Here is a 17534-nt window from a genome sequence, read left to right on the forward strand (position 1 = left end):
CTAACAATCTGTGGTTTCCCGTATACGACCTGTACTTTAATGTCTAGTTCTTAGCCACATTAATGAACAAATGAACACGTTTGTGTTTGTCTAACAAACAACGTCACTCACTCATCTGGTACTGTTGTACCGCCTATTGTACACGTTCATCCAGCTTGCTTCTCCATTCGTCATTCATTCCACTCTGTTCAATCCTCATTGTCTTTGTGACCGTGGTCTTCTTTACCTTGCACAAACGGTTCATACACGGCCCACACACCTGTCTGTGTGAGCAATTATTGCGCAGGCACGCCTGGGTTGAGAGACCCCTGGGGAGTGGAAATAGGTACTGCAGAACTGCGAGGTGGTCTATTTTAGATCACTGCAGCAGCATAGAGCAGTTGGTGGGGGGAGGAATCAAAGCACACTGGTTAGGATGCAGGATAGATTTCACAGCTGCCTGTTTACTGTTTACTGCAGATTGTGTGGATTTAGGGAAAGTATCAGTCACAGTTCCTTACAGAATCCTTTTCACAACACTGTGGTTCCGTTTGGTGTACGGTGCCAGGAGTAAATAGAGGTTACTTGGAGGTTGATTTTTATTATACAGCAGGCTACTTTTGGCAGGTCTGCACCTCTAGCAGTTGCCAACATGTTCCGGACACTATCAGTGCCTAAAGTGGTCCGTTTGCCACTCATCCCCTTTCAGTTTGACACGTGTAGGAATCCCTCTGCACAGTTCTCCGCTGTATGTATTAATATTCTATCACATTATCGCGTCCACCATAATCTCATTGTTTAACGCATTAACTTTAACAGCTCTAATGGGCTAAGACAAAACCTTGCCAATCCTTACCTGGACCCTGTACAACATGGCGCACTGTGTGGTTCTGTTCATATTGGTGTTGATGTGGAATCCTAAGAGAACTGCAGGGAAAATTGAATCAAGCGGGTGTTTCTTTTTACCGCTGAATATTGAAAATACCTTGTTTTTTTTATAAAGCATCTTCTGGAGTCATTTAAATGTTTTCTTCAGATCTTCTGGAGGCATGCCACTCTTTCAGTAAGATGCCACTTGACAGCAAAAGCTCCAGGATTCACATGGCTTCAACAAAACGGGCCCTCGGAGCACATGAATGTTGTAAATTGGATAAAGTAAAATCACAGTGAATACAGCGTATTTCTAATGTCCCCCTTCAAGGATGCCTGGGGATTCCCTGACCCCATTTTTGGGGAATCTCTGTGCTGGCATAGCCTATAAACTGCAAAGATTGCCTTTCGACATAGACAATGAATCCTAATTAAGCCTCTGACATTGCCACCACATTTGGGCTTCATCAAACCCCCAGCCCGGCCTTCATCAGCAGCAATCCCGCCTGATTCCGGCTCCAGTTCTATTGACGGTGCTGGAGATGCACCCAGCATGACCATGGGGTTGATTAAAATGAAGTGAGGGATAATAAGTTTGTGCAGCGGTGATGAAACGTCTTTGACACGCTGATGTAGTGATGCTAATTGCCAAGTGCCACTGAGAAGTGCCCAATTAATGCATAAGGGGAGGGAAAGAGAAACACAGACTCAATAAATTATTTTTGCTTCAGTTGAAGTGGAGCAGTCGGATCCGAGGGAAAGGATGCTCCACGGAAGAAATGGCATCCTGTTGTTAGAATGGGGGTGATGCTTTTCTAACAAACTTTTTGTGTGCAGTGGCAACCAAAATGTGTCTTCCTTGGAACAACCATGACATGTGTGTATTTTCTGATTATACCATGTGAAATAACACTGCTGTATTGCTGACATTGAAGTATATTTTTTCTGCTTTATTCCTTCACACTGTAGTAATTCTGTTGATCGGTGATTGCTGGTTCTGTGTGTGATTTGAACATTACTGCTAATGCATTTCTGAATTGCACTCACTTTGCGGATAGCTATCATAAGTCTCCACAAATGCATTCACACTATGTCTAAATAATTCATAAATCTGTTTTAAAATCAGCACTAAAACTCAAGGTAACTAGAATGCTGTTAACTTGTCTAACCAAACAAACAAGCCCCAAAACACATCCTCAAGTTCTTCCTGTCCTAACTAAAGCTGATTTAAAGTACATAACTTGCTAAACATTTGCCATGTTGCCCTTCTAACCTCTAACCTTTCAACTTCCAGATTTCTTTGTAACCTCTCTTAATTTGTCTTCTCCAAATTTCTTAAAGGGAACTTTGATAATGAGCGCCTGGCTATTGCTAGACAAAGAATCCCATACCGACTTGGTCGGGTAGTTGACGAGTGGCTACTCGACAAAGGTAATAAAACCCCTTTAACTCCACTAATGATTTAACCGCCTAACCTTCCGTTAACCACCACTCTGGAGGAGGTGCAGTGCCAAGCCACGGGGTGATTACGATTTGGCTCTTCAACAGAACAGGTCCCCTTTAATCCAATGCGGATTTGACACTTCTGCTAATGATTGGCTTATACCATTCAAATGAAATGAAATGAAAATTCTTTATCTCAATTGGAGAGAAAAAAGTCTAAATTTGACTGCCCAGCTTCCCCAGTTGAGGTAGTTTACTATTTAATAGTTCTCACGAAAAAAGAACAATACATTGTCTTGAATATTAATGCCATTCTGTGGCATTGGTATGAAAAAATCTAGGGGACCAAATCCAAAGCACCTTAAACTGGGGCTGCATCTCATCAGAGAATTAACCCCCAAATAACCCGACATAACCCCTTAATAACCTAACTACATGTAAAGAGCCCATTGGTTCCGTTTGCTTCTTTCCTGTGTCTTTTGTTGGCTGAATGTGAATATGCATTGACTATATTTAGTCATTGACGAAATTAAAAATGGTCGCTGGAAGAAAAGAAGAAAAGAATCCCCCATGAAAGTCATTAAAAGTTAAAGGGACTGTTGTGTTTGTTCAGTAATCCGTCTGCCTTCCTTTGCAGCACGCGGGGCGCACATTTCCCGTCCCGACGTACCGCATAACTAGTGCGGCACCAGCAAAGGGATGATTCTTTAACCCTTTGAGTGCCGAATGTCCCAACCGCTTTGTCTTTGTCCTGTGCCGTGTGTTTGTGCTGCTGAAGGTGGTTGATTCCAAAAATATAAGAGAAAAGGAGAGAGCTGTAAAATAAATCAGAAAGACAGCTGAATAGTCTGAGAGAAGTTTCTGCGTTGCAGTAAAAGCACCAGGCAATGATTTATCATGCAGGTCTGTGCTTTTTGTAAAGTCTGTTTCAAACGACTATATTGATATAGGAACTATATATACTGTAAGTGGATGGTTTTGGTGAAGATTATTACAATTTTCAAAGCTCTGAGACTTTGCATTATGTTTTGTATAAGAGACAACAATCATGAATTTAAAGCTTCAATAATTAGGCAATTAGCATTAGGGCCTAACACACGCTTTAGGTGATAGAATGAGACTCTGACAACAAACAAAAGTGCTTGGATATTTGTTTCATGAAAACTAAACAATGATCTCCAGTTCTATAAGCTGATTCCCCTGCTCTCCTCCAGTATATCAGGGGAAGGGGGGGATCCTAACTTCCCTAGCAGAAGTTAGGACACAAACAAGAATCAAAAAGTCTCAGGAGATTAAAGTTCGATGATATGCCAGATCAATACAAAATGGCTTATCCACATTCAAAGTGGTGAGCTCTTGCCATGACGGAATGCATTATGCTCCTTCTTCTATAGTTTTAAATGAGTCTGCATCTAATCATTTAGATGAGAGCATCGAGGAAATAAAAAAATAATCCCAAACAAACCTCAAGTGGGGTCTTTGATCAGGGAGCGCTCAGAAAAAAATTACACTTATTTGTTAATATGATTGGAAGAAATGTCACTCACACGTCGTGTGTCGTGCTGTTTGGATAGAAGACGTGTTTGTCAAGAATAAGGAGGGGAATCAGAAAGGGGACACACAGGGGAGCTCAAAGGGTTGAAGCTGATTTCTTTGATGAAGAAGCGACTAGAACATAACGCTAAGACAATTCTAAGCAGAATCAAACCACCTAACAGCAAATCAAACTCCACCCACACTAACTGCTGAGGGCCTCTCACGACTCCCTGCGCTGCAAATTGGAAACCATTCGGAAAATTTCAGAGAGCCCTCAGTTATAATCTTGTAATAAATGATGTTAAACAATTGAAGCCAGTTGAAACTGGCTGTCAGTATTTGGAAGAACTTGGACAGGTTGCGGCGATCGTTTGAGCCGAACAAAAAAAATGAAATTAAAAAAAACTAACAAAGTTCTAACTGCTACTAAAGAGAAAAACAAATATTCTGCTGGCATTTTGCTCCCCTAGTCTCCACATCCACTTGATGCAAAACTCAGAGGGTTAAAACAAACCAAGTACCTCAACCCCAAATTCCAAAAATGACGCTTCTGCACTGGAATGTGAATGAAGTCCCTTTAACATTTATTGTTTTCACTGCTAAGGAACGTGGTTAGAATGTACTGTGCTGTATGTCATTTGCTATACAGGGTGAATGGTTGATGAATGTGTGAATAATAATTACAGTCTGCCGTGTGGTAAACAGCCTGCACTATTCATCCAGGAATCGTCCAGGCTGTGGTACCAACGTGAGGTTTTTGTCTCCAACATGTGGTGGTTTTATTACATGAACGCATCAAAGGGTCTTGACCAGAGTGCAGAAAACGATCAGCCCCACGGGGCTCCTCTCCAAGTGCCTTTAATGGTTCATCAATTCTGTGAATTTCAACGAGCACAAAATAAGAGCTCTAATCATTCACAATGATGGATGCTTTAGTCACACTTGGATGTAATGGAAGTCAATGGAGTCAGCGGTGTCCAAGAAGAGAGCTGTGCTGTGGGGCCGTGCTGCGTGGAGGTGCGAGGCGCACTGCACTACAAAAATCCAAACCCACAAATCCTTTAGCTGTTCCCTTTAGGGAAGCTCTTTCCACAAATAAACTTCTCGGGGAATTGGAGCTTTGTGTCTTCTTCTGGTGTGGAGTGTATCCCACGGGAGCTCCCAGCAGTATGACGATCAAGTTCTGAGCAGAGCTGCATGAGTACAGGGAGGAATACTACAACACCGGGTCTCTGTGGCCTAAAAGCTAGTGCAAAGCTGCAGAACCATGTTTGATGTTCAGGGTTCACCCTGCTGTGAGCTCCCCAATTTCACTAATCAAAGGAAATCAAGCCTTCCAACTTGATGTGGGGCCAGAGCCCAAATCAGCATCTCCAGGCCAGGCGTGGGTCCAGATCAACTATTCATGATGATCCCAGCTTCATTTCGCTCACATCAGGCTGCAGTCAACAGAGCCTAAATCCGTCTGAGTCTGTCTTTCAGCGCATGGAGAGCTTTTTATCCTGCTAAGTTGCTATTTTGTTCTCAGTTGATCTCCCTGCATTGTCATGGCCATATTTAAATTTGAACATGCCCGCTTATGAGCGGAAAAGTGGCTTTCAAGAAAAGCATGGCTGAAAGGAGCCCGATTTTTATTTCATGGTCCCCCGCCATGAAATGGCCTAAAAAAAGCACCGTCACAGTAGGAGTGAATACATAAATACAGAGAACATTCTCCCGGGCAAACCACCTTGCTATCTCTGTGTGTCTCTTACAGCATAACTTCATTAAGATTTCTGTGCAGATGTAGCATCAGAGATTGAGCCACATCTGATTAAATCCGGTCGACTGTCTCCAGAGCCCTGTAGAGTCACTGCCACAATCTGACGCCCTCAGCTACCTTCAAGGACCTCAGCACTCCGTGTTGCCTCACAAGGTCTAGCTTCGTGCCACACTTTGTCCCTCATCACCTTTGTCAAACGCAATTAATTCATAGTGTTAAACAGTTCCAGCCCAACTCCTGAGGATAAAAACCAAAACGCTCTTAATTACCAAAGAGAGCTTTGTGCCGAGGAGATAACCGAGGGAACACTTCATTATCAACTTCGTCAGCGTCCACCCCCTATTGCGCTTCAGTCTCGCGCTGTCCCGCTTATTTTCTCTCACGGGAGAAGAAAATGAAAATAGGGGGAGTTGTTGATTGTTGATGGGAACACTAGAAATTCTGCAGGGCCATGAAGGATCAAACCCATAAAGACTGAAAGCTGGAGCATCCCTCGCACCCTGCTACTCAGCTAACAGACAAAAACATTGTGGATTGAAAGCTCCATACAACCATATGGCATCCCTCCTCTCTGAGAGATAAGAGGAGCAGAGGGAGGAGGAGAGAGGCATAATGATGACGGCGAAGGTAGAGAGATGCCGCCCTCTCCCGCTGCAGTCCTTTTCATATCCCTGCCCCGAGGAAGGGGATGCTTACCGATTATTCTCCATACCGACACATTCTTCAATGTCCTTCATCCTCCAGGTTAGTTACTCACAACTAGGAGGGGGTCAAATGCCTCCGCCGCCTTCCTTGCACCCCACCTACATTCTGGGGGTTGCTGCAGGTATACACAGCCACTGTTCCACAGGATCTGACGAGCAATGTGTGCATTAGCATGTGGCCCCAGCTCACTTTCTTAGCCTGGCTTGGCTCAGCTCAGCTCATCGGACAGCAGCCACTTGATCCGCTGTTTAGAGATCATTTTGAGGAGGATGGTGCATCAATGCAAAGCTGCGACTACAAAATTCCTATACCTCTGCACTCTAATTCGCTCCAAAGTATTTATAACAAACATTAGGCTGATGCAGTCTGTGCCAACCTAATAAAAATGTTTCCCCCGGTCCCTGTCCAACCTCCTCGTTCTGTAGTGTCCCTCTCTCTCTCTCGGGCATTGAATAACTATGGGGCTGCCCTGTAGCCAGAAACAAAAAGAATACAGATTACATGTTATAAATCACTTCCGTTGATAGTGATGATAGAAAGTTTGTCCCAGGGCTTCTCACTAGGTTATCAGCCATAAAAAAAAACCTGCGGAAACCCACGGAAGGCGACGTGATCGCGGAGAGTAATGCCGTTAAAAAAAAAGTAAGTGCCCACCTTCTTTGGCCTTGTGCCCTAGTTAGACAGCAGTAAGTGGACAGCTCGTAGTCAGAATACTGGGTTTTACCCGGCTGTAGGACAGGAGCAAAGATTTATCAAGCTACAGTAACCTTGAAACGCGATTTCTAGCCAAGGAGGATTCAAATCACATGCACAATATATGTGTTACTGCTCCTCCACTTCTTTATGTTGCTTTGCTCTCAGTCCCCAGCCCATTTCTATGCATGTCCCTTCATAGCTATTTTTACAACGCTTTGTTGTGACAATTTTGAGGGACACCGCGTTCTACTTTGTGGGCCTCATATATTCCCCTATGGAATTTAGAAGAGGACACTATATAAATGAAGGAGGTACTTTGAGTTAGCCGTCCAGAGTCATAACCATCACAGAGTAGCTACAGTATTTACAGCTGTATCTGTCCCAGAGGGAAATCCAGCAGAGATTCCAAGCTCCCCTTTGTGTTTGCTGATGAGTCATCTCTGGTATCAATGAAATGGTTTCTAATAATTTACCCTACCATACAACCGGTAGCTAGTACTTAGTAGCAGCTGTTTGTACAACATGCTCAGACTAAACAATCTACAAACAGTCCATAGCTTGACAGGCTGAACTGGGTTTCAGGCTATGATAGCAGCGCAGCATTGTGGACGATTAAATATCCGTCCACCATTTAGGTCCAGACCAAAATACCTCAACTATTGAATTTAAAACAATAGAATTTTGCACGGGCAATTCCTGGATGAATTATGAGGACTTTGATCCTTTTGACTACATATGCCACAATAATCAGGTCAATATTTCTTTTTTTTTACCAAATACATGGAAATACATTGACCATCAGCCTCAGCGAGTTTAAAACACTGAACTAAGATAGTGAACATGGTAAACATTTGATCTGCTCCATCAGCCTGCTGGTAACTACTTAGTTTGTTAGTATAGTAGCCTCTCGGAGCGCTTAGCATGGCTGTTTTTGGACAATGCAGAGGAGCCTTGCTTTTGTTAAATTGTATTGTATCGGTCTTATACACTCAAAGACCTAAATATCTCTCGCCACATCCCCAAGCCTCTGCCCATGTTTTGCCTGGAAGGATTGGAAGCAGCAGCCACTCAATCCCTAAAGCTGATACGATGGACTCTCATTAATATGCAAACCCTGTGTGCTGTGCTGTCTCCTACACACACACACACACACACACACACACACACAGCGCGAGCTGTCGAAACACACAAACACAGAGTGAAAGGCATACGTAACTAAAAGTCGGGCAAATACACACTGCTTGAAAAGGCCAACTATCACAAACGAAAAGGTCATTTCACTGACATATTTCATAAGTTATTATATACTCGCGCACCCCCTCTCCTCTGCTGCGGCGCCACATCCAGCTCCGTCATATTAAGCGCTGTGATTGCTTGTCATGCAGTGGCTTCTTTTTCTCCCAACCGCCAGCGCGTCACCCCACCCTCCTCCTGCCGCCCAAATTGCCTCTAAAACCACATGTCACTTTTGATTTGACCCGGCAGACCCTGAAACAATAACTTCATCAGGCCCCGTTAAGAGTCTCGTCCCGAGCAGACAGCCCTAAAAAACAAACGCTGATTTCCCTTCATCTAGCCTGGGGGGGGCACCTTTCTTTTTCGCTCTGTCTCAAATGGGTTGAACGCACAAATGGCTGTCTCTTGCGCTCCCGGCTCGTCTCCCTGCACTTTGTCGCATCGTCACATGCTGAAGTAACACAGAATTATATAGGTCACTCAACTGATTCTGATTCTTAGACACTTGCGTGTGCAGCGACTTTCAGTTGTATAACTTATCCTCACTACTCTGCATCATAATCATAAGCCGCTCCTCTATATGGCTTAATTATGCCTGTGTCGTTGGCTCCGAGTGTAACTGTGACACAAATAACTTCCCGGGAGTAAACTGTCCCATCGGAACACATCATCTTCTGACTTGCAGTAGCTGATTACACACGGGGAAGAAACATGAGGTGTTTGGTAAACCAAGAGGACTAAAAGCATTCGGGAATATGAATGACGAAGTGTTCCCAGACCCTTTACTAGAGAGTGCGGGCCGTGTGGGGCTGCTTGAAACAAGACACCCTCTGGGCTTTGGGTGTGTATGAATGTGTCCTTCAGTCAAGGACAATGGAAGATTGATACAAGGGGAACCGTTTGGTGGGCTGAGACTGTTAATGTGTATTTCAAAGTGTGATGTTTCAAGGTTGTATGTACACAAGTATGGTTATTCTCCTGTATTCTCCTCGCTGATGTCCACAATTTGACATCTGTCCCACCCACTTCCATTCCTTTTATTTTCATTACCACTCCCACACCAAACATGCTTAGTGATGAGATAATAGAGTGAGACTTAGCCATTATGTCAACGGTGCATATGCCACACATTACGTTTCATCATTAGGAAGTTAGAGGACGGGAGCGGGCCCCTGACAGGCATAATGATCTGATAATGGGATGATATGTGTAATGGCCCATCCCAGTGGAATAGATCCATCACTTCAGCACTTTTGTGCGAAACTTACGGATACACATATTGTAAACGTGGTTTTCTACCCACACACAAACATGCATTAATGGACATTATTTGTCTCACCCACCTGGATATTGCACATCCGTCAGAACAAGGGCTCCCATAGAGACTGATAATGCATCATATTACCATGATGAAGTACCCTTTCAGCTCTCTTAATAGAGGAGAAATGGGACTCAGGCCTGTCCCTTGTGTTTCCATGTTGATGAGTCCTTGGTGGCTTGCAATCCCACAGAGAGAACAATAGCAAAATTCAAAAGACACCCAGAGGATTCATTCGTCGCCATTAAACCCAATTACCAAAGACAAAGCCACTTTTCGGAAAATCCATGTAGCTGAGGCCGGATGTGCGGACATGCCCTCTCTTTCAGTAGTCTTTCGGCCTTTGGGAAAAATAAATACACGTTGGCCTTGTACGTGTCTATAAATCAAAAATACGTTTAATGGCAAAAGTCCAGTACAGGTTTTAGCTGCTTGTGGTTTTGCCATCTACAAACTGAATTCCCTAAATCACGTTTAGCTTTAGGCAAAAAAAGAACCACTTTAGAAAAACTTTGTTTTTTGTTGAATTAATTTGTCTCCTAGATGAAGGTCTCATATTTGTAACATCGTTCGTAGATTAAACATATTAGACAGACAGATCCGGCAGACTAGGCCACTAGAGGGATCTTTCATTTGCATGCAATCCCCATAAAATCAATATTTTTCCCTCAAATGCACACATTAGTGTAGTATCCCTTTCCCAAAATGTCACACTCCATCTTTCCTGACACCAATTGATTTATTCATAAAAGCTCTTTGGCTTCACCTCTAAGTAATTTCCTTATATTGTCCTCTTTTAACCCACATCCTTCCAACATTATCCCCAAACCACCACTCACCATCTTCCCTCATATCCACATAACTCAATGGGGTCAACGTTTGCATTAGTCCAAGTGGCATGGTGAGGTGTCATTGAACAATTGTAGGAAAAAAGTATGAACAAAACCAACAGCTGGAGAAAATGCAGGCAGAAAAACTACACCTTTTGGACCCACCCCATGCACTCCACCCTGTCACACAAGTCCTGGTAACACATTAGTATTGGACCCTGGTTTAATTGGTTGGCGCTATCCTCCCTTCAACCATCTATCCATTCAGATAAATGGTAATGATCACAGAGAGGGAGCCCCTGCTGAATTAAACATTTCCTTCCAATAAGGATTGTATTTTCGTCCTTTGGATGGCAGAGCAGAGCAACCGTTTTCTTTCTCCTGGCAGAGATAATTTATCATTGTGCAGCTCAGGTGCACTGGAGGTCAATGACACAGACCCAGCATTGTTCTAATATATTCAATCTCAGAGCAAATTCGATGCATTTTGCTATGAACCTCGAGTCTCAGGGTCAAGTTCCAACTGACCCTGCAATTTATTTGACTGCCAGCTTCAAGCCGCTTTTTCTTAGAAAGTAGCACGTGCCTACCCTCGTAATGGCCAGCAAACCAAGGTCCAATCTCCCTAAAGTGTTTTCCAAGAAATCCCATGTGATAGAAAGAGTCCCTCTATCTCCCCTGTCCCTACGTCTCTTTGTCTGTGTGTTACTCTGTGTTCAGAGTTAGCCCAGTGACAATGACTGATTAGTATTCTTTGCCCTTTCTCTCTTTTGCTACCCCCTCTTCCCATGGTTTCACTTCTTCTCTTGCCCCCACTTGCTCTCTCTTCTTTGTCCTTCCTTCCGTCTTCCTTCTCTGTCACACATCAGGTCGTCAGTTGACCATCTTCAACAGCCAGGCGTTCATCAAAATCGGTGGCAGTGGAGAGAAGGGTCGCCACTTCCAGGGCCAGATCTCAGGCCTGTACTACAATGGCCTGCAGGTGCTCAAACTGGCGGCAGAGGGCGACCCCAACGTCCAGACCCAGGGCAACCTGCGGCTGGTGGGTGACGTGCCCTCCGTGCTCACTACAGACACCACCTCCACCACCCCGCTGGCCGATATGTCCACCACGATCATGGAGACAACCACCACAATGGCCACAACCACCACCCGCAAAACTCGCTCGCCCACCACCATGAGAGACAGTGTCACACAGGTAAGCAGCCGAAGGAGGGCTCTCGTTCGAGTCACTGAGCTGGAGAGATATTTGGTCCTTTTCAATTGGCCTTTTCTTGAGTTCCTCCAAACTTTCAGTCAAAGAAGGCTTGCGTCCACTGGGAGGTCAGGCATTCACGTGGTCAGCGCAGTGTTTTGTCTGAGCCGCCATGTTTCAGCCACATTGAGACGTACAAACAACCCTCAAGAGTTACATACGTTTTGTGTGGCAAGCCCTGTTAGAATAATCACCACTGCAATTTTTGAATCTTAAGATGACTTGTCTGACTAAACGTGGATGGCTGCTGCAAATAAAGCACATTCAGGCAGATCAACAAAGGCTGGAGGATGGGGAGGAACGTTTTGAAAAGTAAATCCTGCAGCAGCAGCACAACAACTGGGTGCCATAGATTTATATTTCTGACTCTCCTTCATACTTCTACAAGTGATCGTTTATGTTCCGATGATTATACCTGTGCTCTAAAGGCAGCTGTTGCCATCATAATAAATAACAATTAGCAAACAGTGGGGGTGTGCTGTTGCCCACATACTGGAGAACGGGAGAAGGGCATCATCCACACTCACTACTCACAAAGAGACCACCAGTCAAAACTTTTGGACGCACTTTCTCACTTTTTGTAAGTCATGCAAAAAGGATTACTGGAAGAGATGCTATCTTTGCAAGACAATGGTGGGTTTCTTTTCTTTAAATGTTCACCCGAGCACAGCCTTTTAGTCGTGGCTGAGGCTGCCATGTAATTAGAAGCAAGTGATATTTTTTTCAACTCAAAGGTCGATCAAAGCTCCTTTACAGACGACGCTGTCTCCTGCTCGCCCAGTTGGCATGACCTATTTAGCTGAATGGTCTGTGGTTTGGAGTTTCTGCATCTCGTCTCTACACAACAGATCAATGGAACCTGACTCAAAGAAGTCACATGTAGCCTTCCCTTCAGTTCGATATCGTATCTCTGGCCTCCAGACATCTTGGCGGAAATATTCCTTCATGTTTAGCATATAATATGCTTTTGTTGCAGCGGTTTGTGATGTGGATTTGGCAGCCGTAGTAGGCCTTGTTTTTTAACACTTTTGGTATAGCATTAGACTGTTGAATGTTGTCTGTTGGTACAAGGCTTAATGTGTTGCCTTGTGATGTTTACGTTGGAGCATAAAAAAGGAGAGTCCCACCTTTAAAGGGCTTGTTATCGCTAAGAATCCATTTTTGAGCTAGTAACATCTCCTACTTTTATTATTATGTACCCGGAACATAGTGTCATTTTCACAATAGCCCAAAATTGCATTAAAGGTATGTGCTTGGGAATGAGTAGACATTGCCAATGAGTCACCCATTCACATGCTTTAATGATCAAAAATGTATTGCTGTGTGCATAATATCATAAAAGCATCTTCGGGGCGTACAGATGGCTAAAACAATTGCCACCATTCATACCATTCAGTGTGAGTGAATCATTTTTATTCTGATTTGCGAGGTGTTGTTGAAGGCCTGGCAATTTCACCTGTTCTTCTTGACAAAGAGAAAAGAAGAAAGAAAATGACCATTTTTTAAAAGCTATACAGTTGCAGTCAACTAAAATTAAGTGGAAAAACAATTACATTTACCCGCGACCCTGTATGCAGGATAAGCGGTGTGAAGATGGATGAACAATTGCATTTATTTCCAACAGCTTTTAGGCAGCAGATATATCAATCTTCGATATTTGGTCTTGGTATGTCTGCATTGTGGTGCACAGTGAGTGTTGTTGTTTGTCTTTATATTCATGAGAGCGACAGCAGTTAAAGTTAAATTAGTTAAAGAAAAATGAGTATATAGCAGGAGCGCTGGTGTGTGCGTGCTGAACATTAAAAAAAGTAAGTAAAATATTTGTGGATGAAAACCTTGATATCTCGTGTTCTTAAGTCATACATAAAGGAGAAAAAACAAGTTGACCTATTTTTCTCACTTGTCTGTCTGAGTTAGATCTCTCATACAGCTCTAACTCAACCAAAACAGCAATAGATGTACTGTTTTTCATTGTGTTCAAGTGTTGAGCTACACTTAAAGCATTTTAATGATAAAATGTTCTATCAAAATGAAGAGGACTTCATTGACAGTTTGTTTTGTGTGGCACGGCACATGTAAAACAAACCGTCAATGCAAATTGCACCCTAACTTACATGATATAAGTTAAGGTGCAATTTGGCAAAAAGTATCCAATTATCAAACGTATTATTCCACCTCATTTGGAAGGTTATCATTCAACTTTTTGAAGTAATTTAGCATTATTATACATATTCCTAGTGAGAAATACAGCTCAGACCAGCATTTTAATTACAGCTTTATTTCAACATTCACTAATCTGCTTCGGAGTCTATTTAGAATTCAACCTCTTAACCCGTCACCAGTTATATTAGTCACAGTCATATAGTCACATGACTATACAAATACCGACACACACACACACACACACACACATAGATATATATAAAAACATATACAAGCGGTCATTTGGGAGCTTTAGTTAATAATCCATCCTATGCAGCCTCTGGTGTAATTTTGTGCAAGAGGAAACATGGTAATAGCATTATAAATACATCGATGGGCAAAGCCAACAAGAACTATGGGTCTCTAATGAATATCCACAGCAGAGACAGGCCAGGGTGGCAGAAAGCGAGCGAGTGGAAATCCAAATTTCAAATTCTAAAAAAGCTCTGAGCGACCCGCAGTGCTGGCGCTTTGATCATAGACGAATAATGTGCTTTGATGCTTAGAATAAAAGATCTACCTCTTGATGTGTGTGTGTGTGTGTGTGTGTGTGTGTGTGTGTGTGGGACCTGATGTTTCTCTCCCTTTTCCACCCGTGGTACTGTGGGTTTCCCTGAAACCGATTCATCAATTGTCTCCCTCCGACCCAAAATGTGCTGTCGCTGTGCTATAAAACTAAGATTACAAGCCACGCTCTTGCTGCTACTGTCTAAAGTCTGGAGCTCTCCCATAAGTTTTTGATCTCTCTCCAACTCGACTGGATGGATGCGTGGCGGATTTGAACTTGTCTCCTTGTGGATTCAACTTGGAAACTGATGAGAATAGTTGTGACCAGGTCAAACTGGAGTTTTGATCAACTTCCTTTTGCTCTCTGGGCGCCTCGTTAGTTTACCTGGTGAATATTTATCTTATTTCAATAAATCACAATGCGTGCTGATGTTGTTGGTTGTTTGCATGTAATTAATGAATGATAACTCCCAGGCCGTGGATTAATAAGAGAGAAAACCATAGAAAACATTATTGATCTTGAATCAATCATAAATATACATTATCACTAGTTGCATAAGTGAGGGGTTTATCTTTACATAACATTTTGTTTCGTTTGCAAAACAAAATGTTATGTAAAGGGTTTCAAATACTGTTGAAAGTAAGATGTTGGATGTTACGACTGTGAATAACTATCTTGTTAGTCAGACTGTTTGGTACTTTATACTAAATATAATTAGAATAAATAATTTCTAAAATATCACTGAATATTAGATTTGAACCACTGCATGATGATTTGATCATATCGTCAATCAATCAATACTATATACATTCTGATCATATTTCTACAACGACCAACCTGCTCAACAAATACTTAGCTAATAAACAGCTTCATTTTGCAGTTGTCCTCTGCTGGTTGCATGTAAGGAGGAATCAGTGAGGCCTCTCAGATGTGTTGAACGTGTCCTGACTCTCTCTTTTCTGCCTCTGTGTTTCTGCTCCTCCAGAATGCCGATGACCTCTTGGTGGCATCAGCTGAGTGTCCAAGCGATGACGAAGATTTGGAGGAATGTGAGCCTGGAAATGGTGAGTCAACTCAGGGAGTTCCGTCTTCATAATACTCGGTGTCCGAAAGAACTGTGCAGTCTAGAAGCAGAGGTAGACTCACTTTAACTACCGCCATGACCCCGTGTGACAGCCCAGCCCTCTGTAAGCAGCTCTGATTGGCCAGATATGAAACCCGCCATCCCGCTCTTCTTATTCGCCGCCAAAGCAGCAGGCAGTCGGCGGCACCGCGGCCCATTAATTGCTCAGCCGAGTGGTGTTCTCTGGCATTTACCCCGCCGTCGCACCCATCTCCTGCCCCGATCGCTAACGAGGCAGGACAGTCCCGGCGCCGGGACGCAGCTTGTTCTGCGCAGCGCACAGCTGCAGCCTGGCAGACCCGGTGGCCGAGGCGCTGTTGGTGTGAACGGCGGGTCAAGCAATGTTCTGACACCGTGACAGGAGGCGCGGGTTAAAGGCCACGTGTCTTACCTCCTGTCTTTGCGGGTTTGTAGCTCAAGTAAGCTGCCAAGAACCATTACAGTGAAGCCGTGCAATTCAAATGACTCCCAGGAACGTGGGAAAGCAAATAGAATATGCAGATCCACGTTGATTGCATTTCATCCTGAAAGATTGTGTCTGACAAGATTTTTGCTGAATGGCGTTACAGATTGAAATGACTGGTGTGGGTTGGATGGAGGCAACGATCGGCTCAATGAAACCTGCGATTAAAATACATGCGATCACCGTGCCAACTTCTGTGGATTACAATGGTACAAAGTTGTCTTCTGGAACCCCGTTAATAACGCCCACGGCAACAGGCAATCTTTTTAAATTAAGTTCATAAATGCACACCAGATTTGCATATTATAGATCGCAGGGCAGATAAAAATGAGTCACACGCAAAAAGTTTTTAAAAGTGTGGTACCGAATTAAACGAAAACAGATTATTAGATTTAAGCTAAAAGTGAGAGATTTTACATTAATGAGTATTTTGAAAATTTGACAATTAAAAAGTCATAGAAAAAATAACTGAACAATTAGCACGTGGCTGTCATGCATAGATCAGGGAAGCATGGATGCTTCATATGCATAAATCCTCACTTTAAGCAACACGCATGCGGCGCTTCCACATCTAATGCCTGGAGTTCTCCAGACCACTGAAAAACCAAAGAAAAAGGCAAATGTGAGCATATATAGTTTAGGATGGGCCCATTTCAGACTTCCACAAAATGGAAAGCAATGTACATAATAATTGAAAATGGATCCATCATGAATTATACACCATAAAGGGACCTTGTTAAAGATAATATCATTCTGCTTCTCCTATCATAACTCAAGTTTTCAAAGTTACAAAATCCAATCTTCTTATTACACAAGCTTCAGTATTTAATCACGCGACGCTATCGCAGTGACTAAGTGTCCACAGACAGACGTATAAACGCCTGAGGTCTTATTAATAACCGCAGCCAATGCACAAAACTGGGCCTGACTGAGTCCAACGCGTATAAAAACCAACCTAAGGAGGGAATGTGTGCTCGTGTGCGGAAACTCTACTTACCCAATTACACAGCGCAATTAGAGAAAATGTTGTGTGTAAAATTGCTGCAGTGGACATAACTTTATTATTCTCTCGTGGTTCATTTGACGGGCACAGACACGGCACTCATTAGAGCTCTACAGTCTAGAGGCTGTACATAGTGCTGATACCAGGGGGAGAGATATTGAAATGATTAGATTGATGTAAACATATAATATTGAGGCGACACTTTTAATGCTAATTATAATAGTAACAATGTTGCATGGGGCTGCCACTTCAAAAGGACTACGTAAATGAAAAGAAGTGCTCAGCCACAAGCGCCTCGATTCCTGTGTTACATAATGGAGTACATAACAGCATAACTATTCATGGTTGTGCTTTCATTGATCTTTTGATGTATGTAGGTGTTTGAAGGGCGTGATATTATAAACCTGAATATATTTCCTCATTTCTATGTAAGCAAACATCTCGTGTGGATCTAACACGCTTTATTTAAGAGTCACCATGATATCTGAGTTTGGGCAAAGCACCTCACTTCCCTGAAGTTTTTATTTGTCAGGAAAGGGGATTAGCAGTTCCAATAAAATAGATCTTGGACTGTAAACGACAGGAGATTATAGCAATCGGTATGT

At 43.0% G+C, this 17534-nt stretch overlaps 1 protein-coding gene across 13 annotated transcripts in view; it reads left to right on the forward strand.

Moving 5' to 3' along the window:
• nrxn2b (neurexin 2b) overlaps positions 1-17534 on the forward strand; it is a 551159-nt gene that overhangs the window by 523545 nt on the left and 10080 nt on the right. For 11 of the 13 annotated variants that reach the window (XM_078105711.1, XM_040180539.2, XM_040180546.2 and 8 more), the window contains 3 exons: positions 2191-2280; positions 11245-11573; positions 15326-15404. In XM_078105711.1, the coding sequence (XP_077961837.1) occupies positions 2191-2280; positions 11245-11573; positions 15326-15404 (498 nt within the window). The remainder of the gene's footprint in view (positions 1-2190; positions 2281-11244; positions 11574-15325; positions 15405-17534) is intronic. The other 2 variants (XM_040180547.2, XM_078105710.1) reach the window with 1 other exon arrangement.

The sequence above is a fragment of the Gasterosteus aculeatus genome, chromosome 7, assembly GCF_964276395.1.
Source record: "Gasterosteus aculeatus chromosome 7, fGasAcu3.hap1.1, whole genome shotgun sequence".
NCBI lineage: Eukaryota > Metazoa > Chordata > Actinopteri > Perciformes > Gasterosteidae > Gasterosteus > Gasterosteus aculeatus.